At 35.2% G+C, this 25,468-nt stretch overlaps 6 protein-coding genes across 12 annotated transcripts; 2 read left to right on the forward strand and 4 right to left on the reverse strand.

Moving 5' to 3' along the window:
* Positions 1 to 56: 56 nt before the first annotated feature.
* On the reverse strand, positions 57 to 4,188 carry ova (ovaries absent). Of its 2 annotated transcripts, XM_070276742.1 has the most exons (6): positions 4,051 to 4,188; positions 2,042 to 2,292; positions 1,758 to 1,955; positions 1,523 to 1,684; positions 557 to 1,463; positions 362 to 500 (listed from the first exon to the last, which is right to left on the reverse strand). In XM_070276742.1, exons 2-6 carry the CDS (start codon positions 2,285 to 2,287, stop codon positions 496 to 498), a joined length of 1,518 nt encoding a protein of 505 aa, XP_070132843.1. In that variant the 5' UTR covers positions 2,288 to 2,292; positions 4,051 to 4,188; the 3' UTR covers positions 362 to 495. The 2 variants fall into 2 exon arrangements, with proteins under 2 accessions (XP_017095889.2, XP_070132843.1); XM_017240400.3 differs by having other exon boundaries at positions 57 to 1,463.
* A 1,142-nt stretch (positions 4,189 to 5,330) lies between these two features.
* eEF1delta (elongation factor 1-delta) lies at positions 5,331 to 7,139 on the forward strand. Of its 2 annotated transcripts, XM_017239919.3 has the most exons (3): positions 5,332 to 5,533; positions 6,207 to 6,287; positions 6,457 to 7,139. In XM_017239919.3, the coding sequence occupies exons 1-3, from the start codon at positions 5,447 to 5,449 to the stop codon at positions 7,045 to 7,047; spliced, it is 759 nt and encodes a 252-aa protein (XP_017095408.2). In that variant the 5' UTR covers positions 5,332 to 5,446; the 3' UTR covers positions 7,048 to 7,139. The 2 variants fall into 2 exon arrangements, with proteins under 2 accessions (XP_017095409.2, XP_017095408.2); XM_017239920.3 differs by lacking the exon at positions 6,207 to 6,287 and having other exon boundaries at positions 5,331 to 5,533.
* Positions 7,140 to 7,342: 203 nt separating this feature from the next.
* On the reverse strand, positions 7,343 to 10,853 carry mthl15 (methuselah-like 15). Of its 2 annotated transcripts, XM_017239926.3 has the most exons (7): positions 9,730 to 10,776; positions 8,963 to 9,135; positions 8,588 to 8,843; positions 8,274 to 8,352; positions 8,034 to 8,212; positions 7,589 to 7,975; positions 7,343 to 7,529 (listed from the first exon to the last, which is right to left on the reverse strand). In XM_017239926.3, exons 1-7 carry the CDS (start codon positions 10,640 to 10,642, stop codon positions 7,366 to 7,368), a joined length of 2,151 nt encoding a protein of 716 aa, XP_017095415.2. In that variant the 5' UTR covers positions 10,643 to 10,776; the 3' UTR covers positions 7,343 to 7,365. The 2 variants fall into 2 exon arrangements, with proteins under 2 accessions (XP_017095415.2, XP_070133733.1); XM_070277632.1 differs by lacking the exons at positions 7,343 to 7,529; positions 7,589 to 7,975; positions 8,034 to 8,212; positions 8,274 to 8,352 and having other exon boundaries at positions 8,669 to 8,848; positions 9,730 to 10,853.
* Positions 10,854 to 12,491: 1,638 nt separating this feature from the next.
* me31B (ATP-dependent RNA helicase me31b) lies at positions 12,492 to 15,156 on the forward strand. Its single transcript, XM_017239901.3, has 5 exons — positions 12,492 to 12,722; positions 13,422 to 13,524; positions 13,619 to 13,997; positions 14,095 to 14,742; positions 14,803 to 15,156. Exons 1-5 carry the CDS (start codon positions 12,673 to 12,675, stop codon positions 15,003 to 15,005), a joined length of 1,383 nt encoding a protein of 460 aa, XP_017095390.1. The 5' UTR covers positions 12,492 to 12,672; the 3' UTR covers positions 15,006 to 15,156.
* A 94-nt stretch (positions 15,157 to 15,250) lies between these two features.
* chico (insulin receptor substrate 1 chico) lies at positions 15,251 to 19,833 on the reverse strand. 3 transcript variants are annotated; one of them, XM_017240382.3, is made up of 9 exons: positions 19,452 to 19,833; positions 18,255 to 18,636; positions 18,007 to 18,187; positions 17,804 to 17,935; positions 17,559 to 17,746; positions 17,247 to 17,499; positions 17,101 to 17,186; positions 16,873 to 17,044; positions 15,251 to 16,812 (listed from the first exon to the last, which is right to left on the reverse strand). In XM_017240382.3, the coding sequence occupies exons 2-9, from the start codon at positions 18,619 to 18,621 to the stop codon at positions 15,384 to 15,386; spliced, it is 2,808 nt and encodes a 935-aa protein (XP_017095871.2). In that variant the 5' UTR covers positions 18,622 to 18,636; positions 19,452 to 19,833; the 3' UTR covers positions 15,251 to 15,383. The 3 variants fall into 3 exon arrangements, with proteins under 3 accessions (XP_017095871.2, XP_017095870.2, XP_070132974.1); XM_017240381.3 differs by having other exon boundaries at positions 19,504 to 19,832; XM_070276873.1 differs by lacking the exon at positions 19,452 to 19,833 and having other exon boundaries at positions 18,007 to 18,185; positions 18,255 to 18,293.
* A 212-nt stretch (positions 19,834 to 20,045) lies between these two features.
* On the reverse strand, positions 20,046 to 23,136 carry bsk (mitogen-activated protein kinase dJNK). Of its 2 annotated transcripts, none has more exons than XM_017240369.3 (7): positions 22,808 to 23,136; positions 21,583 to 21,701; positions 21,381 to 21,510; positions 21,125 to 21,322; positions 20,726 to 20,990; positions 20,379 to 20,662; positions 20,046 to 20,316 (listed from the first exon to the last, which is right to left on the reverse strand). In XM_017240369.3, the coding sequence occupies exons 1-7, from the start codon at positions 22,808 to 22,810 to the stop codon at positions 20,191 to 20,193; spliced, it is 1,125 nt and encodes a 374-aa protein (XP_017095858.1). In that variant the 5' UTR covers positions 22,811 to 23,136; the 3' UTR covers positions 20,046 to 20,190. The 2 variants fall into 2 exon arrangements, with proteins under 2 accessions (XP_017095858.1, XP_017095857.1); XM_017240368.2 differs by lacking the exon at positions 22,808 to 23,136 and adding an exon at positions 22,666 to 22,689.
* Between the last annotated feature and the right edge of the window lie 2,332 nt (positions 23,137 to 25,468).

The raw sequence follows: 25,468 nt of genomic DNA on the forward strand, positions 1-25,468 counted from the left end.
ACGTCGTACAAACCTAGATTAAAATACTTATCTTATTTAATTACAGGAGATTCCAGTTTATAAAATAGCACAATTCAGGTTTTATTTAATAAAAGATTAAGTCATCATATATAAAAAGTATTAAAAAAACGCTTATTTATTTAAATAGTTTAATTCTAAATTTATTTTTTTCTTGCAAAATAACAATCCTTAACTTAAAATGTCTATGTAGTTAAATCAATGGAAATAATTCGCCCAGTGCTGTTGAACGGCTGCACAGCGCTCAGAGTGTCAAACGTACTGCTCTCTGTTGATTGACTTGCTGTACTTTTTTCGGGGCTTGCTGAATGAGCATACCAGTCTGTTAGTGTGACCAATTTCTTAGAAAAATTGCAGTTTTCCTGATTGTATTCTTTTCTGAGTCTTTGCGAGTCGGGGAAGGTATTCGATGTATTCATTGAATTAACCAATGTATGATTTGATATTGAGTCAACTTTGCATCGGCTAAATACCGAGTTAGCCTTATAATTAGAAAAAATGTATAACGATTGTTGCAGGGGTTTAACAGATGTATCACCTGCAGGGTCTGATTCAGCAGCACAAGTAGTTGGCTCGTTCGATCGCCGACTGGATTTTCTGTTATGTGTGAGTTTTATTATAGTAAGTGCATCGGAAGCCAGTACTTTAGAAGATCCATTTGCCGATTCCTGTTGGTCGTCATCATCAGAGGAGCATAGGTCAATTGTATCAACAACAACCTCGCTTGAGGGCGAAATCCTCCAATGGGAATTAAGCGAATTGTGGCGCGTTAGTCTTATATTAAGTTTTGAGTTTGAAATGGGATTCGGATCTTCCATCATTTGCTCAGATATTTTTTTCAATCTGACTGAAATTGGACGGCATTGCTTGATCAGCGGCGAGTTCAAAAACAAAAAGTTTTCAGTAGTGTCTCTGCGTTTCACAAACTGACGACGCGGAAACGAATATATGTGAAAATTGTGTTCATGCGATTTTTTAAATGTGCAGTGAACGGTAGTGTTCGGTTTCCTATCGAATATTTTTTGCCTTGTGTTGGATTTATCAACTAATGGCGTGTAACAAAACCGATCCAATCGTTCCTGCCTTTCCGAAACATATTCCTTAGATATGGTTTGCTTTGTAGATTTTAACAATTGCTGACCCGCAGGTGATGATATCGGTATAAATGAACATCTATTAAATGAATGAACATTCCGATTTCTTCGAGATGGTAATCGCCTACTTCTGCTTGATTTTTTTTCAGTTGATGTTTCTTCACTTAATGAATATGTTTTTTGTTTCTCATTAGATGTGCTTGTATTAGTAAATTTGGATTGCAGGCTAAAGTTTAAAAGAAAGGCGTTACGCAGTTCATTATCCTCATTTTTCCCCTCGCATTTGCTTTCTGGCTCTGGGGAATCACATAGTATAACATCATCTTCCATACAACAAATATTTTCGTGCTCCTAAAATATTAAAGAACCCATTAAGTTCCAAATCATAATATAACTTGAATTTGACTTACCAGGATTGCTTCTTTTGAATAAAGTTCCGCATCACAATTGTCACACAGATAAATGTCGAAAGGTGGTGGCTCAACCATCATATGTTGTAAATTTTCATTAATTGAATTGTTATTTTTTTGCATCAACAAGCACTTTCTGCTTTTTTGTTGCCTATCATATGACTGAAACCAAGCAGAAGTTATGTTTAAATAAATCTTCTCAAAATGACTCTGCAAATCTTCAAAATTGACTTACCATATTTTCATTGCGAAATGTGACCAGCAATTTATTATTTCTCCTATCATAAAGTGATGTGGTTGAGTTATAATTATTTATGAATCTCAAACTGGCATGCTCATATGCAGCTAAATCATTACAAAACCTTAATAAAAATAGGCTTTTGTGAAATTGATAGCATATGACCACAATTTCTTTCATTTTTTCCATCCAGTTCTATAAAGAAAACGCAATTATTTTAGCATTATATTTTATGACTCTGGCACTCCCTAAATTAATTTCAAATGAATAAAAATGCTTACCCCTACGAATGATTTCGGCTTTTTTAGTGGAATTTCGAAAGGTGCATTTTCAGGCCACCACTCTGGTTCGCTGCAATCAACTTTCTTTGGTAAGTTTATATGTCCTAAAGAGCACTGCACCATAAATGGAATAAAGTTTTCTAGTTGCGGTTCCGTTATCTTCTCTAGAGACGTTGGATATCCGTTCGCGAACAGGAGTGGCAAGTTGGAAATCATGTTGTGCTGAGCCTTATCTTTTTCATCCATTGTCACTGAAAGACCCAATAAAATACAACTATTTTTAATTTTAAAGTGTTTAAATCGTTAAAAGTTTTGCTTAATGAACTAGAAAGTATAGAATCTATAGTATATATACATAGATGTTAAGATGTATAAACGTGGGACATTGAACATATGTATGAACATCTGTATGTCCACATGTTTGCTTGGTCCTTCTAATTTAACCTAACACAAAAGTTTATGCCACGTGGCCCAAAAATAAAGAGAATTCTCTGGGTCGTCTTTCAGATAACCCCTGCACGTCAGGCGATCTTCAATGACGTGTACTTTTAAGAACTAAGACGATACTGGCAATCAAAAGTATGAGAAGTACCAGGTATAAATACATATGTTCACATTCGACGTTTTGTACAAGGGTGGGTTTTTCAGAGATTTATTTGGAAAAACCGATTGCAAGCCCAAGATTAAAAATTGCACGGGCCTCAACATCCTAAAGGCAATTAGGTAGATTATCTTGACCCCTTATAATCAAAATTAATTAAGATAAAATAGTTATTTTAGATAAAGCTTGATGATATGTATATACCTCTTAATCTCGTATGGGGTATCGTATAGCCTAAAAGCAGCTCCCCACAGCGTTTGACGCGAGAACAGCTGATTGCGTCAGAAACCTAATACAAGCGGCAAGCTACAAAAAAAAATTGCTTCCGACGCCGTCCTGCGCAGTTAACAATGCTGCGAAAATGCTCCGAAACGTCGGAGGCTTCATGCATCGCAAAACCAGCCACACTCCCTTATGTTCATACATACATTCGTATGATGAATACATCAAATGAAAATATCAATGAGACTAACGCGCCAAAGGACTTTGGGAGGTACAGTAAGCTTAAAAAGCTTTTTGCGTCAAGTGCTCTTCTCATTTTGCGTCTAGTTCACGTAAAGCTAACGCTTTTCTTTTAATTAAAAATACTATTTCTTCGTTTCTTTCTTCAGTGTTCAAGTTTCTTCTGTCCCCAATCTTTGATGACCCCGTTCGCGAAGAAATACGCAGCAGGCGTTGCCACCTTGCGTTAGAACTAAACAAAGTTGGCTACGCCTCTCACTATTTCAGGAAATGAATATGATATGAACACCGTCCACTTTCCTAAAAAGTATAGCCAATAAAACTGGGCCCGTCCTTAGAAAGTAGTTTTTTTCCCAAGCCCCACCAATACACGAACGATAGTTTACGTAGCTAATAGAAAACAATATAAACTTCTATTTTCTAATGCAGACTAAAAACCACGAATGGCTTTCACACTACATGTACACATATCTACACACTCACACTCAAAAACCTACATATGTATACTAAGGGAACTAGAATAACTTTTCAATTGCAATTTTTGTTGCCTGAGTTCTGCGATCCATACATGAGCACACGAAAAAACCCACACTGACGCACTTATGGATAAAATACATACACACAGCCATAACACGACTCAATAGTCAGATGTTTTTCGGGCAGTCACTGTTTCATTTGGTGTTGTATATGTAAATATCACACCTGATTTATGCGAGTGTATTCATACACTAAACAAAAATTTTACTTTCGAGTCCTGTATTGCATTGGTGTATTGGAGACAAATGAATGAATTTATTTGCTTGCACCACACCAATGTTGGCATACACAATTTATTATGAAGGACATAAAACCCGATGCTTAGGAATGTTCAATGGCCTTTGCATGTACATATGAAAATAAAGAGATTTCTCTCTGTTACCACATTTACACTTTAATCAATACGCACCAAAAATTCGCAATGATAAACGAAACGCAAGACAAGGAGACCCACAATCACGAAACTGATAACATAGTAACAATACAAAACACTTTCTTCGTAAAAAATTAATTTGTTGTAGCTGCAATCGAATAGTCGAAGAGGGAACTAACTGGCAACTGAAGCCCGAGGTTGTGAAAAAAAATCTTTCATCTTGAAAATGGAACGTGGAATTGAAACAGAAAATATTAATGCCATTGTTGCGTATGTTGGATTTGTTTTTGCGTTCTTTTAAGCAAATTTTTTCTTGAAAAACATTCTGCCAAAAAAAATTGTTCATTTTAAGAACCGCTTTAAACGTCCTTTGATAAAATGATGTACAGTAATATAATCTTAATATTAAAAAATCAATGAAGCAGGATGACAGAAGGTCATACTGTTTATGTATCTATATGGAAATCTAAAAAATTACTTTGGAATAAATGAGTATATATAGGCACTATAAAGTTGGCGAACTTTTCTGTATCTGACCATATTCTCAAAACCCAATATTAAAACGCAACTAATTAGCGGAGTACATGATTTGTATTCAATTACTATATCAGACTAGATTACTATATCAGATTATCTTCTTAATCTGATTACCTTCACACGTTATACATATAACGATACATATGAATATAAAGTAAGGATGATAAAATAATTTCCGATCCTATAAAGAATATATATTCTCTGTTGTCTTATAGTAATAATGGCGTCGGTACAGTAGCTTACAAGTTGTTCTGCTGTTTTAGATACATTTTGTAATACAGATACAGATTTTTATAGGATAAATAGTGTAAGCAGTGTAATAGTTTTGTCGGCGTTGAATCCCAACTGAAATTGCTTCGATAATGATATTCTCTGACTATAATGTGAGAACTACCTTTACATTTCGAATTTTCTAGAATATTATTTGGTCAATTACTTATACTTTGTTCATAAAGTAGAAACTTAACATTAAAAAGCATCAGAAGCGGACACCATCCATTTCGTTTATCTTCTTCTTCTTATACATCTGTTTAAAGCGCAAGCCAGAGTAATAGAAGGAAGAGTGTTCGAGAGAATTTTAATGGAGAGAACAAAAATTTAGTATTTAAAATATTAAATTTAAAAAAATATATAATGGCCGACATCATCTAACTTTTTTGCAGGTATTGAAAATCTTTGAAAAAAATTAAAAAGTAATAAGCCCTATATCTAGGCTATTATTTTCATTATTGATCCATTTGGTTCTAAGTATGCTTAGTATTCCATTTCAACGTTCCACTTGAATCGCCATAGGTAACAAAAGAAAATTCGTAAATATATCGATATACAGGCAAATCTTGTAAGGGGTAAACGCTCGTTCAATTGTGCAACGTGTTTAAACGACAGACAAGGCAAAATGAAGGTAGAAGCACTGGACCAATTCTGGACTGACAAAAGCCGATATGATTTGGCTGAGAAGCGCTTCTATGAGGGCACCCTGAAGGTAAATAACGAACAAGAAATATAATACATAAGATAAGAAGCACATTCCATTCACGTGGCTCGTATGAGAAATAAGTAATATATAGTTTTGTGAATATACATATATATTTAATAAAAATGTGTACGTTAAATTGCAAAAAGTGCATGTAGGCATTTTATCAAAGTGGTTATATAAATTAGAAATTATTTTAGACTATCTTTAAGAATGTCTACGGGCCTTGTATTTATAACCCGGCATCTTATAGTTCATTGTTACATATGTATGTATGAATGTATGTACATACAAAAGTGTGTAACAGGTGAATAGCGTATTGAACTTGAAATATAAATACATGTTCTTAGTTTTGATAGGAACATTTTTATATAAAAGCTTATATAGTATCTATATAATAGAGCGAACAATAACAGATTAACTAAGGGAATTTTAGGTGAGAAATGAATGCAGTATACCCTTACAGAACTTTAGAACAAACATCCTCTAAGAATGCCCTTTTATCGAATGAATTTAATGATTTAGGAAACTCAATTCAAACTTCAATTATTTAATATTTTATTGGCAAACTATTACCTTACCTACATACATATATCTTTCAAGCTTCTATTGTTATTGTTAATTCTCAAATTATCAAGTATTAGTCTACACGAGTAATCATCGGTGTTGTCTTATTTTTAAGGTAACTGATCGAAGCCACTACAGCCCTTTAGTAAGCGAAATTGCAAAGGCTAGGGAACATATTCAAAACTCACTGGAGAAGGTAATTATTGTGCGTCATTATGTATTTTGTATTTTTTTTTTTATCCGGCTCTCAAAATTATGTTATTAGTTCGAAATTTGTTTGTACTATTAGCAAGGAATCATTATTTTAAATCCGCAAATTATTTTATTTATTTTATGCGTCTAACAATATTTAATTTATATTCCAGATTGATGGAGTTTCTTTGGACAATGTCTCCAGCTCGCAGCTCGCCAGCCGAGTGTCTCAATTGGAGAGCGATAACAAGGATCTGAGGCAACTGTTAAACGCCGTCCTGAAACGCCTAGACACCGTCGAGTCGCAATTAAAACTGACCAACGGAGAAGTGAAGAAGCCAGAGGCGCCAGCCAAGAAAGAAGAGAAAGCTGAGGATGATGATGATGTTGACTTGTTCGCCTCCGAAAGTGAAGACGAAGGTGAAGAGGCTGCCCGTGTCAGGGAAGAACGATTGGCCGCTTACAACGCCAAGAAGTCCAAGAAGCCCGCCCTTATTGCCAAGTCCAACATTATCCTCGACGTTAAGCCGTGGGACGATGAGACGGATCTGAAGGTCATGGAGGCCGAAATTCGTAAAATCACCCTCGATGGATTGCTGTGGGGAGCCTCCAAATTCGTGCCAGTTGCTTTTGGTATCCAAAAGCTGAGTATCTCCTGCGTTGTTGAAGATGACAAAGTTTCCATTGATTGGTTGACCGAGGAAATCGAGAAACTGGAAGACTTTGTTCAAAGCGTTGACATTGCTGCATTCAACAAAATTTAAAAAGTTAATGTATTTTTTTTAAACCGATTCGGAGTTACTTCGATACGAGTGTTTTGGGTGTCATTTAAATAAATATTTTGATAAAAAAAAAACTGATTTGTTTTAATTAAAAGCGATTGAAGAACAACGTTTTATTTTAGCGTCTGTAGACATCTTAGTGTTAGCTTCTTTATGGATATATGGAAGTGAAAAAAAAGGTGTTATACCTTACTAAATTTATATTTCGGTTCACAGCTAAATTAAAAAAATATCAATAGACTGAGGACTAGTTTTCGTAAAGGTCTATAAATAAAATTAGTTAAAAGATAAAAGTAATATCTAAAGCATAATTTCGTTCTCTGCTCCCGACGAGGGTTTTCGGGTAATATCGCTGATCCCTGGAGACGATCTAAGCGTTGTCAATGCTGTGCTAGTCGGGGCATAGGATTTGGTTAGGCCAACACGGTTTCTGTTTGATGTGATGGTAGTCTCTGACTGGATACCTATAATATTTAATAAAAATCGTCATTAGATAGAAATAATTTGTGATCTAATAACCCACCTAGTCTAATTAAAATTTCGTTCCAAATTCTTCGTTTGAAAACAAATATAAAGAAGACGAATATCCCAAGGAGCACATTAAATGAATCGCTAATTGACCAGAAAAATGTTTTTTTATGATCGTAAAATAGAATGCTCACAATCTCTAGAAGCCACGTAATGCCCATGACAAAGCATAACTTTGTATTCATAACAAATCTGGTCTTGTCTTGGAAAAATCGTCTTTTTAGTACGGGCTTGTCGCTGTTTAAGCTTTGCATTTTATAAATTTCATTTTTGACTTTGTTGCAATATTTAAGCGTCAGAACGAAAAGAACTAGGTTGAAAATAAAGAGTATTCCAACAGGTCCTGAGAAAAAAACCAAGCTAGCTGATCCAAAGGAATCATCTGCAAAAAAGAGTGATAATAAATTCTATTTAAACTTAATATTCTTTCGAAAACTTACAGGTAAACCAGCAACGACCGTGCCCAAAATTAGGTCTAACCACATCTGGTAATATGTTGGACTTGGTAAATGATATTGTGATGGCAGTTAACAATGTGGGAAGTCCCCAACCGTAGCAGGAATACCAAATAAATTGTTTTCTTTGATCTCTTTTCTCGCAGCTTTTAATCTTGGTTGAACTGAAAGAAATATTTAAATTTTTAAATACCAGATTTTAACTTGCATTTTAATAAAACTTACCCAAAAGTCTTCCATATATCGAAAGAAGTTATATTCATCCAGGAAAACGCAGCCATTAAACAGAAATACACGAAAAACCCTATAATATATAATACTTTTTATCAATTTTAAAGATTAAAGTTTCTCTTAGTGCATAGCAAACTGTGAAATAATATATCTATGATTTCATATTTCTCTTTCCAGTCGTGAAGAGCAACTTTTTCGACAGTTCCCAGTGGGAAACTATTACTTATGTCATAAAAATGTTGTTTCGTTGACCATCAACTCAAATAGCTTTCGTACTTTATTGTTATGTAATCATTTCAGTTACTTACCAGAAATAAAGCAGACGTCATCGTTAGATGTGGGCTTCAGCTGTCCCAATGCAATTCCCAGATACGCCGCAAATAGACTACTAACCAGGCAAATAAGAATCTTTCCGGGAAGATTTCGCAACTTGGCAATTGATATGTAAACAATTAGAGTTAATGCATAAAAGCAACAAGATATGAGGAGGCCAATCGGATACATTTTGAAACGAATGCGGTCACTGCCAACTACCTTTGTATCAAAACACAAAAATGTGTACAGCTGCTCTGAAAAGAGGCAAGAATTAATAATAGGGTACATAAAGCAAGAAATCAGTTTTTGAAGACACCGCTTTAGCTCTAACAATAAGTTCTAAAATCTGACACACAAAGGAATCTTACCTTTTGATGAGATCTAACTCTTTCCAAGCAGTATTGGGCGTTTGTGTATAATTTTCGGGTATTCTGAATAATAAGGGATCCATTGGATGAGCTAATTGTGTGCGAGTCGTCTGGAAAATTGTCTGGATCCAAACGAAATTTCTGACAATCTTGCCCATGAAGTATTCCAAACTCTAAAAAAGAACAAAATTAATATTTTGATAATATTTTAAACCATAATATGAAGTAGAGTTAACTGACCTAACCCAATAAAGTTTAATGGGCCAGGCAAACAGGGGTAATTGGTAGTGCAAGAGTTGAACGATAAGAAACTTTTAAAAAGATAATTAACCTGACCAATATGAGTAATCAAAAAATGACGAAATTCGCTATAGAACGACCATGGTGGTCTTCAAAACAATTGAAAATTATATTATGGTATCGTTAACTTCCATAATGGATTATATTATTGGACTATATTGGATCATTTCCCATAAAAAAATAGACACGAAAAAATTGTATATGTATTTTTAAAAATTTCCAAGCGTAAGTAAATGTAAAACAGGTGATCCCAGCAAATGAAACCAATCAAACGAACGTGTATAATGTGTTTTTCTATGTTCCTGGATTATTTTTATTCATTAATAGCGAATCGCCAATCCTAATTCGTAATAATGGCGTATATAAACAAATTACGAAAGATTCAATACTTTTTTTTCATTATTTTACTATTTATAGGGAATGCCGGTTTATTTTTATACCCTTTACTTGTTATGGAGCTCACTTACCGCGCGGTTTTGAAAAGTTTGCGTTTATGTTAAGGTTTTGAAATCCCTGGAATTTATTATCAGTCTCATCGCGTTTGCAGTAGGTTGTAAAATTGGCTTTGGCATAGATTTCGCCTTCGCCACAGCATCTTCGAATGCAAGGCAGGGTTTGGCATATTTTCGTTGACTGGCAGGCTCGTATCAGATACTTTTGTGTGGAATTAATTGTAGATTTTGATGAAGGTTCCCGCTCAAAGATAGCATCCAAACAAAACTTGTTTCTTTCCAAAACAATTGATCCGTCTTTCCAAAACAACGAATCCTTGTTGAACTTGACATCTTTCGAGGAAACCGTGTATTCCACGAGTGCGTGATTGTCCGAACATTGTAAGGTGTTATCAAAAAACACTTTTGGACTATTAATGATAGGCGAATAAACAAGAAAATCTGTTTCTCCAATCAAGCATGTATTATTTTCGGAAACATAAACAGATCCCAGTGGGCAACACTTGTATACAAATCCGACATTTTGAGGCGGCACATTCTTTTCAAAATCACAAGATAAACTTAAAAGCTGCTTGTTATTTAACAGGCCAATACAAGAATTATTTTTTAAATTCAATAAACTTTCACTTTGTTCGGTTATATTGTAGACCTTGTAGTTCGTACACTTTGGTAACTGAAATTTTAATTCTGAGTCATTTGGGTGGGCCTCCAAACCGAGGCCCTCCAGGGCTATCATTTCCCCAATCACTTCTATCGTATCCGGAAATTCTTTGAGATTAGCTTCGGTGGAAGTACATTGATAGATATCCGAATTATCCGCGCCACGGTATTTGAATAATATGGATTTGGGGCTACAGCATATACGAACGGCCAACACTTTTGAAATGCCACTTAAAATCAGGCAAATTAATATTAGTCCGGCGTTCATTGTTTACGACGGAGTGTTTACTTTCAATGACCAATTCACGAGCTTGTGTTACGTTTGTATCTTTCTTTAGAACGGACTTTTCATATCTTATCATTGAATCGTTATCGGGCAAGACGAAACTTCGAACCGTTGCAGTTGGCTGATTTACTGAACTGAAGGCTTCGCAATTCCTTCCCGACCAAATGCGAATGTTTATAGGTAAACATTTGGTCTTCACCCACACCATTTCAAGTATATAAGAAATACAATTATGAATTGGCGTTCACGTACTCGCAAACCCACATACAAATACACAAATAAGTTATACCCCATGGAGTGTTAAACACTCAACATGCTGTGGGCCCCCCGACATCCAGACAGCCAAATGAAGGGAATGGCTAAATATTTATCTGCCTAAAATATATTTATTTCTACAAATTTGATGTCTTTGTACACTTCATCTTATAACAAAGATAAACATGTCTGTTCTTGTTTTCATTTTCAACATATCAACAATTTGAACATTTAATATATAATATACACATTTTTAATTGAAGTATTTTTTGATAAAATTAAAAAGCACTTTGAAATTAAATAAATACGCACTATATGTAAAAATAAATAATTAGTGTACAAATAAGGAGTAATTAATTGTATTGTATACTTTCTTTAAAAAAAAAACCTCAAATATTAAATTTATTAAAATTTAAAAAATTATTACACCCGCCCGTAATACTCTGAAATACTCAATAAAATATAAAACTTCGTCTAAAAAGGCTAAGTGTATGGTTTTAGGTGTGCAATACGTTTACTTGGGTTATTAAAGTCAGTCCAAGAGGTGGACTTTAGGGGGTGTGAAATACATATTTTTCGACAAGTTACGTTTCTTGTTTACCTTTCGTAGGTAACTTTTCTGGTGCTGATGGGCGATGTCAGCGCAATCAATTAATTGCAACCCCATGAACTCTCCCCATGGATTGAAACGTTAGATTAAGGTTGAGTTACAGAAAATTAAGCAAAGTGGAGAGCTTCTTTACGACTTTTGTCCCCGTAGTGGCTATTCTGGGTAAAGATGAAATCATTTTTTTATATACTCATAAAGTATAAGTATATCTATATTTTTACTTGTTAGTAGTTTCCGAAATATATCTAGATTGAGCTGTTTTAGTAGAAGGTTTACATCAGTGGTCGGCAGTGGCCTATTCCAGGGGCATAGGAAACTTCTCTTCCCGAGCTCTGCCGCTCACACACAGTATAAACGTATGAAACGTCATGCTCTCAGCCTACTTTCTGATATTCGTTACAAATACTAATACATTAAAATTATATTAATGTATTGAGCGCCGACCACTGGTTTACAATCTAGTTGAAAAAATTCGTTACAGCTGTTTATGAATTGCATCTCTTGCCAATGCTCTATAATCAAGAGAGAGCCAAACAGCTGGACCAAACCAAACAGTATAATTCTTCTTTCTTTTAGATTTTTATTTCTATTTTGCTTGGAACGAATAAAACTCATATTACTATAAGATATCTAAAATAATGTCAATGTCATGTCCCCTGGTTCTACAAATGTATTGCAATAAAAAAATAATAATAATATACAAAAAGATAAAAGCTGGGTGTTTGATTTGTTGGTTGGTTGGTAATATTAATAAATTAACAAATACAAATTGAATTAGTATACTAAGGTTTTATAAGAGTTGTATAAATAATATTCTGTAAAAAGAAATAAATTTAATAAATAATTTCGTCAAAAGTGTTCCATTCCAGAATTTCAATTTTAACGAAAATGGAACACAACTGCGCAGATGTCAACCTTGTGTGAAAAATTTGTCAGAGTCAAGCGAAATTGGTATTATTGATAGCATGTTGTAAGGCGACTTGATTATTTTGTAGCTTAATGCAATTTTTTTATCGAACCGCAAAGTTGAATACGTGAGCAATATAAATAAAGCCGTGAAAGCAGTAGAGGGATATAAAAAAATTCGGCCGACATTGAAAAAATAGAACATTTTTTAAACATTTAATTTATATATTCTGTGGATATAATGATGACGGAAAAGCTATCTTCTGGGCGCACCAATCTAACAAGCAAAGGGTTCGTATATACATAGATATGTTTAATATAAGCATTTTATTTTATTTAATGCGAAAGTAATGAGAAATTAGCATTAAATATAGGAAACCGATACATTCTCAGGTGTATCCGTTTTCATAGTAATGCCGGATAACCAAACACTTCAAGCGCAAATTTTGGGAGAAATTGCCGATTTCTTTGTTTTCTAAACAGGTTTTCATAATCAAAAAACTATGCCCATGCTTTTTCTTTAGTGAATTTAAATAATTCCCTTTTTTAACTAAACGCAGTAACTTTAAATAAATATTCTTCTATATATATGTACATACATATAATTATGTACGTATGTAAGTAAGAACTATGTATGTACATACGTGTAAATGTACATACATATCTAGCTTCATGTGCACCTTACGCGTGGAAAATGTTTGAAATATGTAAATTGTTCGCTCCATTGTTAAAACAAATACAAAAAATAATTTTATTCAAAATGTGTTTACTTTTTTTTTGTTTTTTGCAGTATGTAACATAATTACATACAGTAAATTGTTAGGTCTTACTTGAAAAGACAAATTTATTTTATTGTAATAATTTTGGTAGTAATTTTCTGTATTTTTAACTTAATTTATAAACTAATGTAACGGGGGATCTACCATAACCTATTTCGGGTTCACCTGGCCATGTTATTTATACCGTTATACCTCTCCATGTGTCTGTTAGAATTATAAATGATCTTCAAATATCTGGAAACACAAGCGACGACGACATGGGCTGGAAGTCGAAGCTGAAGCTGCCGCCAAAGGATAACCGTTTCAAAACCACTGTAAGTTTATATTTCTCGGTTCAGTAAAAAATGTATTTACAAAAATAAAATATATAAGAGATAAATCATGAATAAAATCAATGAATTATTTTAGGATGTGACCGATACTCGCGGAAATGAGTTTGAGGAATTTTGCTTAAAAAGAGAACTGCTTATGGGTATTTTTGAGAAGGGTTGGGAGCGCCCTTCGCCGATTCAAGAAGCTGCTATTCCTATAGCTTTAAGTGGAAAGGATGTCTTGGCTAGAGCCAAGAACGGTACCGGAAAGACAGGAGCCTACTGTATCCCAGTTTTAGAACAAATAGACCCAACTAAGGACTACATCCAAGCATTAGTCATGGTTCCCACCCGAGAGTTGGCGTTACAAACTTCACAGATCTGCATTGAATTGGCAAAGCATCTTGATATCCGCGTGATGGTCACAACAGGAGGCACCATTCTAAAGGATGACATTCTTCGTATATATCAAAAAGGTAAAAACTTGAATATTTTAAATATTAATAGCCATAATTCGCCAATTCAAAAAAATATAACATTTTGTAATTTTAAATTTAATTTTAATTTTTACAGTACAATTAATTATCGCGACTCCTGGACGAATATTAGATTTGATGGATAAGAAAGTTGCTGATATGTCCCATTGCAGGATATTAGTTTTGGATGAGGCCGATAAACTTTTATCGCTTGATTTTCAAGGCATGCTGGATCATGTTATTTTAAAATTACCAAAGGATCCACAGATCTTGCTATTCTCTGCAACATTTCCACTGACTGTCAAGAATTTTATGGAGAAGCATATACGCGAGCCATACGAAATTAACCTGATGGAGGAGCTAACGCTTAAGGGAGTCACTCAGTACTATGCATTCGTACAAGAGCGCCAAAAAGTACATTGCTTGAACACATTGTTTTCTAAGTTGCAAATCAATCAGTCTATTATATTCTGCAATTCCACGCAACGTGTTGAGTTGTTAGCTAAAAAAATAACAGAACTTGGGTATTGTTGTTACTATATTCATGCAAAAATGGCTCAGGCGCATAGAAACCGAGTGTTCCACGATTTCCGGCAAGGGCTCTGCAGGAATCTGGTGTGCTCCGATCTGTTCACCCGAGGTATAGACGTACAAGCCGTCAATGTTGTCATCAACTTTGACTTTCCTCGAATGGCCGAGACATACTTGCATCGAATTGGTCGCTCCGGACGTTTTGGTCACTTGGGTAAGTTCCATTCCGCTCTCAGCAAGTAAAATAATCTAATTCTGGATTTTTTTTTTATAGGTATCGCTATTAATCTGATAACCTATGAAGATCGGTTTGACCTGCATCGGATTGAAAAGGAACTTGGCACCGAAATAAAGCCTATTCCCAAGGTCATTGACCCCGCCCTGTATGTAGCAAATGTTGGCGCTTCCGTAGGGGATACTTGCAACAACAGTGATCTTAATAATTCGGCAAATGAGGAAGGCAATGTGAGCAAATAAAGATTGAAGAAACTGTAATACTAGCTTCTGAAGTAGAGTTTGAACATGAAATCAATAAAACCGATGAAATATTTCAGAAAACAAAGGTATTAATAAAATAAATCCCTGGTTCACTTGGTCGATTTTTTGACTTTGTGGATTGGAAAGCAAATTACTGTCGTTTTTTTCTATGCAAGGGGGAATGAAATTAAAAAAATATATTTACAGGTATTTGGCAATGCATGAAAGAGGAAACTAGATATGCCTCGACTTCATTATAATTTAAATAAAATTTATTTATTAGCATCCAAAATGTAAGCTTTGCTTGTCATAGAATATTTACAATAAATGTACAATATTAAACAAATCATATACATATAGTCGATAACTTTTAAAACTTTACATATTAAATATTTTCGATGAGGAAGATGATGAGTCTGATTGATCAAAGTCAATTCTCGCATACGTATTTCCATCTTCAGCGCAGGTGGCAACTGGCGGAGATTCGCGCGAACCTCTTTTCAAATATTTCTGATCGCTGCAATTTGGAAGATCGAGTTTTGCGTAATGGAGCTCCGGTTGGGATGCCTGTGAGGATGGCCGTGATGGAAAATTTAAATCTTTTGTTTGCAGAATGTTGTCCAAAGTAGTGGGGACTACGTTTTGAAATGTGTTAGCTTTTGGATAGAAATTGCCTTTGGTGGCTGCGCTGGGGGATTTGTCGGGAATCATATTAGCACTTTCCGTTAATCTCTGTTGCCGTTCTAAATTGTCTATGAGGCTGTTTTTTTGGGCTATCTTCGATGAGATAAGGGAACTATCGCTTTTTATTTGTTGAATCTTGTAACCTACTTCGTTATTTTTCGTGAAATCATTCAATTTATCCTTAATTTGGGTATAATCTTCACTACTTAATGAATGAACCAGTTTCTTTTCGTCCGTGGTACCCAGATCCCAGTTATTATTCTCAATAATGAGCTTTTCGACATTATTTTTCTTATCGCCTTTAAGCTCGGGGATATTAGGTTTAATATTGGCAACGTTTGCAGATTCTATGTTAATTAGTTGTTCATTCAGTTGGGAATTAAGTGTTTTCTCTTCGATTCGCGTTTGCTCCTTTCGCTTTTCAGGGACAATATTATACGAACTGACTTTGTGCACATCATGAACCGGCATTTCGGTGTTGTCTTTTAGCTTGAGCTTTTCTATTTTGCTAGGAAGGGTGACTGGACTGGAACTAAACGCGTTTCCAACCGGTTTCATTTCAAGGTATCCACCCTCTGAACTGCTATCGGTATTATTAATTTTCACTCCATTAAAAATGTCTTTCTGACTGGTGGCATGTAACGTCAAATTGGAGCTATCGTTTCTATAACTTTTCGGGAACACATTTTCGATATTCTTGGGAACTTCCACCACATTTCTTTTCAATAGTTTCGAATTTGTAATTGCAGTTGCCCACGGTTTCAAGTCAGACGATTGAGAAAAGTCTATTTCCATTAAGTCGCTCATGCGATCCTGGTTTATTTGGTTTTTCAAACTCAAGAGCGGCGCACTTGTGGATTTCTTTTCCCTGTTTGTACTTGTGCCGCAGATGGGGCCTTCTCTTGAAATGTTGTTATGACTTCTGTTCGTGTCGAACTTATTATCCTCCACAAGAACAACTCGTTGCAAATCACATCGGGGAATTTTTGACTTAGAACCGACTGAGTAGGCACGTACACGATTCGAATTCTGTCCTGTATCATTTATATAGCCAAGTCGTCTATTTAGCTTTAAATGCTCCACTTTATTTCCTATCGAATATGCACGAATAGGTCGTCCATATCTGCAACAATATTAATAGTTTAATAAACTAAACGTAGTTCTGTACTTTAAGTGAACTTACTGATTATCGGAATCCAAGTCAAAGTCATTTTCCAGCTTTTCGGATGTGTGCTCCGGAAAGTTAATATGCAAATTTGGATCTTCGGGTTTTGGCAAATCCACCTTATCTTCAGGGCCCGCCTCGCAGAATGAGGGAGGTTTAATAGGTGTCATTGGTATATAGTTATCGTCTCCTTTTTAATAAAACAATAAATTATTATTATACCAATCCTTCGGCTTACAAACTTACCACTTGGTCCTGTGCCTTTGCAATATTCAGCACTGGAAAAGTCGTCAATGTTCTCTTCTGGAATAGCCCCTTTCGATGACCTAGTACTATCGAAAACGATACATTTTAGTTATGATTTCTGGCTATATGGGTTTAATGAAACTAACTTTAAACGATAATGGCCAAAACTTGCATTATCATCGGATTCATCGACACTAATTGACGACTCTTCAGATTCGGAGCATCTCAATGGCATGTTGAACGTTGGACTGTTGCTGTGCTTGCTAGTTGAATGTGGACGGATACCAGAAATGGTGTTGGATCTTAGTCCAAGATTTGATCCAAAGTATGATTGGTTAGAGCTCTCGCTCAGAGTTCCATTTCTGGTTGGTAAACTATCGCATCTCTCTCGCGGAAAGCCTTTAATGAAACAGTAATTTATGATTATTTTCTTATGGTTTTAGATAGTTTTTACTTACCATAATTGTGTGGCGAGCTACAGTTTCGCAATTCTAGAGAGTTTTGGCGATTTTGTATTACGTTAATTGGCTTTGAAGCTTCGTTTGCAGAAGATGATCGTTTTCTCATTGGTTCATGACTGATATCTGGTCGAGCTTGGTAAACATTTATTAAATTCGTGTTGGAATCTGTTTTAGCTGACATCGCGCTGTAAATAGATGAAGGGTTTTAACAAAAGGTACTTTTATAAAAAATAATTCAATACCTTAATATCGTATTGTGCATATTTGTAGCGATAGCTGCATTATCCGTTTCCATCCACAATTCCCCAGAACCTAAGACACTCTGGCGACCCAGTTCCATGTAGAAAATACATTGGGGAGAAGCATGTCCGCATCTGATGGGAAAAAATATATAGAAAATGATTGTTTATCAATGGGATTTAGTCTAAAAATATAATTTATTTACCGCCTAATGGTAGTCAAAAGAATTTCTATGCTGGATATTCGATCATCTCCATTAGCCGTCTTCTCCGGGCCAATGCATACAAATGTCAGCGATTTAGCAGAAAGGCAACAATGATAGGTTCCAGTAATTCCGACTTTTTCCGACATTCCTTTTTTTTGAATGATAACTTGCCAAACATGCTCTGCAATGAAGATTATCGTTATTATTAAAGTGAAATTCTATATAAAATAAAACGCATTTCAACTCACCATAGACTGAATACACTTGTCCATTAACATTGGCTATATTCCTCTGTAGGAATAGTAATTTATCTAACCATTTCCGTAAATCATTTTCGCTCTCAAGAACAATTCCGAATCCGCCTTCTCGTGAAGATAGCACAATGACAAATCTGTGCTTAGTGTCTAGACGACGGTTTATATTGAAGCAATCCTTCAAGTAGATAACTCTTTTTGGTTCTGATCTTTGCAAGAATTTCTTTTCACTGTCATAATACTCCAAACGCGCTTGGTTAGTACTAGTTTCTTCGTAGAGGACAAAGAATTTCTTTTTCATTGTTTTCAACTTTTTGTGATAGCCACTAAGGACCATACCGTCATCGGATATTGATGCCATGACTTCAAAATTTTCCTGCAAAATAAAACAATTTAATTATATTATTATAGATAATTATAGATTTATTTAAATAATAACAAAATATATTATTTTATTTGTTATTTGTTTTTATCAGTGCACTTTAGAAAAATAGTAAAACGCAAAATGTCGATTTTTTGGTTGGCCTAATTGTAGTTTCACCCGCCCAACCCCCCCTTAGCCGTTCATGGTAGTCTTTAAATCATCACAGACTGATGTAAATATTGACATTTCAGCGGCAATGTGTTCCATTGAAAATACGATACGTAGTGGGAAAGATGTGTGTGGGTTTTAGGTGTCCTTCTGTTGAAAACATCTTTTCACTTCACAGGAATACTAAAATAAATAACTTTTCACAACAAAACACACAACTGCAATTCAGGTTGACAAAAATCCTTTCCTTTCGAACATCAAAATACGCAATTACGTCGTTTGTCAAGAATTGTACTGCAGCTTTCTTGGCGACGGATTATAATCGCAGAGTTCCGACTCAAATAGTAAATAGTGGAATTCGTAATTAGCTTACTTATTTCAGTTTTTTCTGCGTAATGCATTGAGATAACAAACGTTAGATGCTCACTTCATTATACACATTCCTGCATACATACATACATACATACATATGTATGTATATATGTTTGTACATATTTTGTTTTATAGACGAGCATCATAAATATATATGTATGTATGTACAACTGAGGAATTCTAATACATCTTACATATGTATCTACGAGTTATTTCTCTCTCTATGTATGTACCTTGTACATACAAACATACATATGGCACTCTAGTGATATGATTTTCAAACGCACATGGATATGGACAATATTTTCCCAGCAGCTAACCAGGTAGCGCCTATTTTACCTAAGTATTTTGATGATTGCGACACAAGTATTTCCGATATCACTATTTACACACACTCCGCTTGATACATTTAGGATCTTTATTATTATTGTTCACCAACGCAATACTTTTTTTGTGGGCTTAGGTTACCGCACTGCCCGAGAATGGTATGCGATTATTTGACAACACTCTCTTGGAGTTTTATGCCAAGTCAAAGTAAATAGCGCCTTTGTGTATTACAGATTGGCGTTTGTTTTTTATGAAATCAATTAAATCTTGGTATTTGCTCGCGTTTTCTTGTTTAATGAACATATGAATATAGTTGTGTTTGGTTAGAGATGGGAGTTTCACCCTTGTCACGTTGTATTACAGATAAAAATATTATGGTCAATGTTATCGATAGTTCGCAAGTATCTTATGTTGCTCATATATACCATAATTTCAGATAGATTAACAATAAAAACAAAACAATCCCTTGTATACGATAGTATCTTTAACTTAAAACTATCTTAAAATTTTAAGATTTTATGCGCGAAAACATAATATAATAAAAACGCCATGTGTTGTGGATTGATTTTATTTTTTAATGGTTACTATATTTTTAAATACAATTTGAATATTTTATTTGTGGTAATAATTTAACAATACATGCCGCATTGTTGTTAAGCTTTAGTTTTTATGACTGACTAAGGAGGAAAAAGTCGTTCTCTACCGCGTTCTATTATTTGTGTTGTGTGCTTCGTAGTCCATAACTTCCTCATAGATTAGCTCCTTCCATTGCTCCACAGTATGTTCCCTTTCATCTACACTATGATCATAGGGCTCCGGAGCCGGCTAAAAATAAAAATAAATTTTAATCCAGTCGTATTTGTTTATAGACAATATTAATGACTTACAGCGTCAACTTCTTCGGCATCATACCACACATTGATATATTCATGCTTCAAAGCCTCATCCACAGATATCCTTTGTTCTGGATCTATGACAAGCATTTTACTGAGAAGGTTTCTAGCGTCAGAAGCCTTCCTGCGGCTACTCTGATTATTATCACTTGGAAACAATCCATCGGGAAAGAGTCTATCAAATGAATATCCAGTATATCTGGGACGATTTTCCACATAATTTCGGACGGTTGGCTGTAACCGTTGCATAAATGAGGGCGATGGCGTACCTAATTGCTCTGGACAAGGACAAAATGAAACGTCAGAAACGTTAAATTTAGATGGATTAATCTGTTACTTACCAATGATTTTATTCCACTGATCTATATGATCCGTGCCAGGAAACAGTACTCCTCCTCTTATCATTTCACCCATAATGCACCCAACAGACCATATATCCACATTCTCTGTGTAGCCCATTCCCAAAATGACTTCCGGTGCCCTGTAATACCGGGTGACCACATATGGAGTCATCATAAATGTGGTTCCTGCAGTGCGTGCAAGACCAAAGTCCAAAATTTTAAGGGTACAGTCTGCCTTTACAACTATATTGGATGGTTTTAAGTCCTGAAATGATTATTATAAATACAATATTTTTATTTTGATTTCTAATTTATGGAGAAAGTAAATATCAAGTCATGCAAAAGAGATCTTCATATATATGTATATATGCTTAATATAAATGCTAAAAAATATTTTACTCTGTGTATTATTCCAGCTGAGTGTAAATGTTTTATTCCGCATAACATTTGGTACAACAAATACGACATTCGGTCGTGATCCAGATCCATTTGAATAACTTGGCAAAGGTTGGCGTCCATCAGCTCCATGACGAGGTAAACATCTTGAAACTCCTCCAAATTTCTTTGCGGAGTGAAAGCATTAAGTAATCCAATAATCTAATAATAAAATGTATCTTTTAAATTTTCGTTCTTTAACTTAACCAAATCTATTTACGTTTTTATGGTTAACAAGCTTCATCAGCTTAAATTCTCTATATGCCCTCTTGGCATGGGTAACATTTTGGAATGGTCGTGATAGTTTTTTAATTGCCACATTCTGCTCGGTAACAGTATCGTAAGCGGCGCTAAAAAATAATTTTAAAGATTTATTAAGTATATTTATGAATCTGATTATTTAAAATAAAATTTCTACTTACCATACTATTCCTTGAGCTCCAGATCCGATTGGCCTTAAATTAATGTACCGGCTATGAATAGTAAAATTGGTATCTCCCACTTCAACGGTGTAATGTTGGTGTTGAGCTGCCATTTTATGCTGTTTTTATAAAAATTGTTAGTTTAAAAAAAAGTGCATATCAGCCTGTAGGACATAAAATATTTATAACTATCTTTCTCGACCAAAAAAACACAAAATTAATGAAAACATTTAATAGTCGGGGAATAAATACGAAAAGGGAGGCAACTTGAGTCACTCACATTTTGCCAAAATAACAATTCTCAAAGAGGCAGATTTGGAGGGTAGAAAAACATTAACTACTCTGCCTTGCCTATTGGCCCGAATATTATGGTCATAAAATGGGTCTGTCGTCACGAATAAGGGGTGTAATGAAATGGGGAGGCAGGCGTTACAGGGTCGTTGGCTTATATCCCCAAACATTCCTTCGACAGACTCTTTTTTTACATTATACTTTTTTTGTGGGGTATTTTTAAAACTAACCACAAGAAAGACACAAATTATGAAACCTATCTTGAGTTGCAGGACTGGTTCTAAAAAGGATAAATTGCATAACTTTTATTCAATTAATGAAATCTTATATAAAATCACTTTTCCAGCAAAGGAACTCTGTTCCGACCAATTTAAACCTATTGTGGCAAGTACTTGAACATTTTGCCGCACACAGAGGAAAAATTATTTAAAATCGATAAGTCGGCCTAAACATAAGAGCAAGAAGTGTTGGAACACTCCGATGTACATAAGTTCTTGTGTATGCTTGTAAATGCGTACATACATACAACTATGGTACCGTGAAAATTGTAAACTTCTACTGGTATACATATGTACGATGTAAGCCTGCATTTGATAGTTTTTGGAAAGAAAATAAATACAAGTTTCAGAAGAAAATCAAGTTTTTTTTTTAAGTTATTGTAACAAAAGTAGTTTAATAGTATCTTTTGCATTGGGGTATTTGAGATAACAGTGCGGTGTTCTGATAATGTCTGACAATTCGGTGTATCTTGTAACGATAGATATACGCGCATACATAGATAGGTACACACACCTTCGTCATTTATGTTAAATATCAATAATTTTCCGACTACCGGCACAAGTTTCTCCTGCAATAATTTATTTAACACGTTTGGTCAGCGTCAATTGGTGGTCGGTCTTTCGTATGGGAATAACGTAATAGAATATTTATTTACCATTTAATGCGAAAGTTGAATAGATTTTATTTAGAGGGACACAAAATCGATTTTCCGATTTACTTATTCTAAACACTGGGCACACAAAGACGCGAACATTTTAGATTTGTTTGACCATTTAAAAATTATAGAACCAAGTTAGTTCCGCACATTCGCAAGAAATTGTACATAGATACAATATATGAAAGTGTGGCCAGATTAAAAAAACGAGACAATGCACAAAAGAGAAAATCGAAGTTGTTTAAAGTACAAATACAGGTTGAAAATCGAAAAATGTTCTCAGAACATTTATTGATTGAAAATCAAGTGTTTTTCCAGCGCTGTTTACTATTGCTTTAATATTTTATAAATCTCGGATTGTTTAGAAAGTGACCAAATTTGTTTTCAACATATACCAACATGTCATAAAAATACCAATGTACGTCAAATTAGCGTCGCTCAGTTAGCGTCGAAGTGGAACGGTGGAATTGGAACACAGCAACGAATATTTTTTTTTTCAATTATTTCCGTATTTAGCCACTAAATTTAATCAAATAAACACTAGAATTGTTAAGAATTGAATAAACTATTGTTTTTTCTTACTTTGAGCGGGCTCTTCACTCTTTAAGTAGCTTAAAAATGGGGTTGAAAAATTGCCCCTACACTGTATTGAGCATTATCTCAGAAATAAGAGGATGCGCCAATAAGCGCGATACACCAGCTTATAGCCTATTCTTTTGAGAATACGCCCTGAAAATTTTATTAAAATCGTTCCCTACGTTTTGGAGAAAATCGACTAAAAGTGGACCAACCCGGCTAACAGCCCATACAAAAATGACCCCAAAAAATTGTTTTTAAAATTGTGAAGCTCCAAGAGGATGCGCCAATATGCACGGTAGTGGAGTCGATGTAGGACCTTTTCAAGTATATATGGACCAAAAATCATACAAATCGTTCCCACAGATTTTGAGAAAATCGAATTACAGTTTCCCATATAATTTGAACTAATAAGAGGAGCGCCAACCAGTGAACCGGAACCAGTCCACAAAAAGTTCATTGAACTAGTTTAAAAATACTATATGGCTCTGTTAGACTTATTAAGTCCTTCACAGAGGATGCGCCATTATGCACGGTATACCGTTGAAAAGCTTATTTTATTTAGAACATTATAAGAATATTTTTATTTAAATCGCTCCCACAGATTTAAAGAAATCAAGTCCCGAAAATTTCAGACCCTGATTCACCAACACTGGCCATTAACAGCATCACATATTTCTGCGCTGCCTAACACGGCGCTAGCCGTTATGGAATTTGAATGCCCCCCTAGCTTTTTTTAAAGAGGATGCGCCATTATGCACGGTATACCACGAGAAAGCTAATTTTTAGCCCGTTCGAATGGTACCAGTGCCATTAAAATCCTTCCCACAGATTTTTAGAAATCAAGTCCCGAAATTTTCGGGACCTGGTTTGCCAATACTGGCCATTATCATTTTTCCGTGTTTGCACGCTGCACAACACGGCAGCCGCCATTATCTATGTTTGCCTTTTTTTAAAGAGGATGCGCCATTATGCACGGTATACCACGAGAAAGCTAATTTTTAGCCCGTTCGAATGGTACCAGTGCCATTAAAATCCTTCCCACAGATTTTTAGAAATCAAGTCCCGAAATTTTCGGGACCTGGTTTGCCAATACTGGCCATTATCATTTTTCCGTGTTTGCACGCTGCACAACACGGCAGCCGCCATTATCTATGTTTGCCTTTTTTTAAAGAGGATGCGCCATTATGCACGGTATACCACGAGAAAGCTAATTTTTAGCCCATTCGAATGGTACCAGTGCCATTAAAATCCTTCCCACAGATTTTTAGAAATCAAGTCCCGAAATTTTCGGGACCTGGTTTGCCAATACTGGCCATTATCATTTTTCCGTGTTTGCACGCTGCACAACACGGCAGCCGCCATTATCTATGTTTGCCTTTTTTTAAAGAGGATGCGCCATTATGCACGGTATACCACGAGAAAGCTAATTTTTAGCCCGTTCGAATGGTACCAGTGCCATTAAAATCCTTCCCACAGATTTTTAGAAATCAAGTCCCGAAATTTTCGGGACCTGGTTTGCCAATACTGGCCATTATCATTTTTCCGTGTTTGCACGCTGCACAACACGGCAGCCGCCATTATCTATGTTTGCCTTTTTTTAAAGAGGATGCGCCATTATGCACGGTATACCACGAGAAAGCTAATTTTTAGCCCATTCGAATGGTACTAGTGCCATTAAAATCCTTCCCACAGATTTTTAGAAATCAAGTCCCGAAATTTTCGGGACCTGGTTTGCCAATACTGGCCATTATCATTTTTCCGTGTTTGCACGCTGCACAACACGGCAGCCGCCATTATCTATGTTTGCCTTTTTTTAAAGAGGATGCGCCATTATGCACGGTATACCACGAGAAAGCTAATTTTTAGCCCGTTCGAATGGTACCAATGCCATTAAAATCCTTCCCACAGATTTTTAGAAATCAAGTCCCGAAATTTTCGGGACCTGGATTGCCAATACTGGCCATTATCATTTTTCCGTGTTTGCACGCTGCACAACACGGCAGCCGCCATTATCTATGTTTGCCTTTTTTTAAAGAGGATGCGCCATTATGCACGGTATACCACGAGAAAGCTAATTTTTAG

The sequence above is a fragment of the Drosophila bipectinata genome, chromosome 2L (genome assembly GCF_030179905.1).
Source record: "Drosophila bipectinata strain 14024-0381.07 chromosome 2L, DbipHiC1v2, whole genome shotgun sequence".
Taxonomy (NCBI): Eukaryota; Metazoa; Arthropoda; class Insecta; order Diptera; family Drosophilidae; genus Drosophila; species Drosophila bipectinata.

Bases quoted from the DNA above. Each gene is read 5' to 3' on its own strand.
- ova (XM_017240400.3), bottom strand. From the start codon at position 2,287: ATGGATGAAAAAGATAAGGCTCAGCACAACATGATTTCCAACTTGCCA. The intron at 1,685-1,757 runs GTAAGTCAATTT...GCTTGGTTTCAG, and splicing joins CATTTCGCAATGAAAATATG to TCATATGATAGGCAACAAAA. The intron at 1,464-1,522 runs GTAAGTCAAATT...TTAATATTTTAG, and splicing joins ATTCAAAAGAAGCAATCCTG to GAGCACGAAAATATTTGTTG.
- eEF1delta (XM_017239919.3), top strand. From the start codon at position 5,447: ATGAAGGTAGAAGCACTGGACCAATTCTGGACTGACAAAAGCCGATAT. The intron at 5,534-6,206 runs GTAAATAACGAA...CTTATTTTTAAG, and splicing joins TCTATGAGGGCACCCTGAAG to GTAACTGATCGAAGCCACTA. The intron at 6,288-6,456 runs GTAATTATTGTG...TTTATATTCCAG, and splicing joins TTCAAAACTCACTGGAGAAG to ATTGATGGAGTTTCTTTGGA.
- mthl15 (XM_017239926.3), bottom strand. From the start codon at position 10,642: ATGAACGCCGGACTAATATTAATTTGCCTGATTTTAAGTGGCATTTCA. The intron at 8,353-8,587 runs GTAAGTAACTGA...TATATATTATAG, and splicing joins TGACGTCTGCTTTATTTCTG to GGTTTTTCGTGTATTTCTGT. The intron at 7,976-8,033 runs GTAAGTTTTCGA...TCTTTTTTGCAG, and splicing joins CGGTCGTTGCTGGTTTACCT to ATGATTCCTTTGGATCAGCT.
- me31B (XM_017239901.3), top strand. From the start codon at position 12,673: ATGATGACGGAAAAGCTATCTTCTGGGCGCACCAATCTAACAAGCAAA. The intron at 13,525-13,618 runs GTAAGTTTATAT...GAATTATTTTAG, and splicing joins ATAACCGTTTCAAAACCACT to GATGTGACCGATACTCGCGG. The intron at 14,743-14,802 runs GTAAGTTCCATT...TTTTTTTTATAG, and splicing joins CGGACGTTTTGGTCACTTGG to GTATCGCTATTAATCTGATA.
- chico (XM_017240382.3), bottom strand. From the start codon at position 18,621: ATGGCATCAATATCCGATGACGGTATGGTCCTTAGTGGCTATCACAAA. The intron at 17,936-18,006 runs GTAAATAAATTA...TTTTCCCATCAG, and splicing joins CTTTTGACTACCATTAGGCG to ATGCGGACATGCTTCTCCCC. The intron at 17,187-17,246 runs GTTAGTTTCATT...CGTTTTCGATAG, and splicing joins TTTGGCCATTATCGTTTAAA to TACTAGGTCATCGAAAGGGG.
- bsk (XM_017240368.2), bottom strand. The intron at 21,511-21,582 runs GTAAGTAGAAAT...ATTATTTTTTAG, and splicing joins GGAGCTCAAGGAATAGTATG to CGCCGCTTACGATACTGTTA. The intron at 20,663-20,725 runs GTAAGTAACAGA...GTCCTTGTCCAG, and splicing joins TCAGTGGAATAAAATCATTG to AGCAATTAGGTACGCCATCG.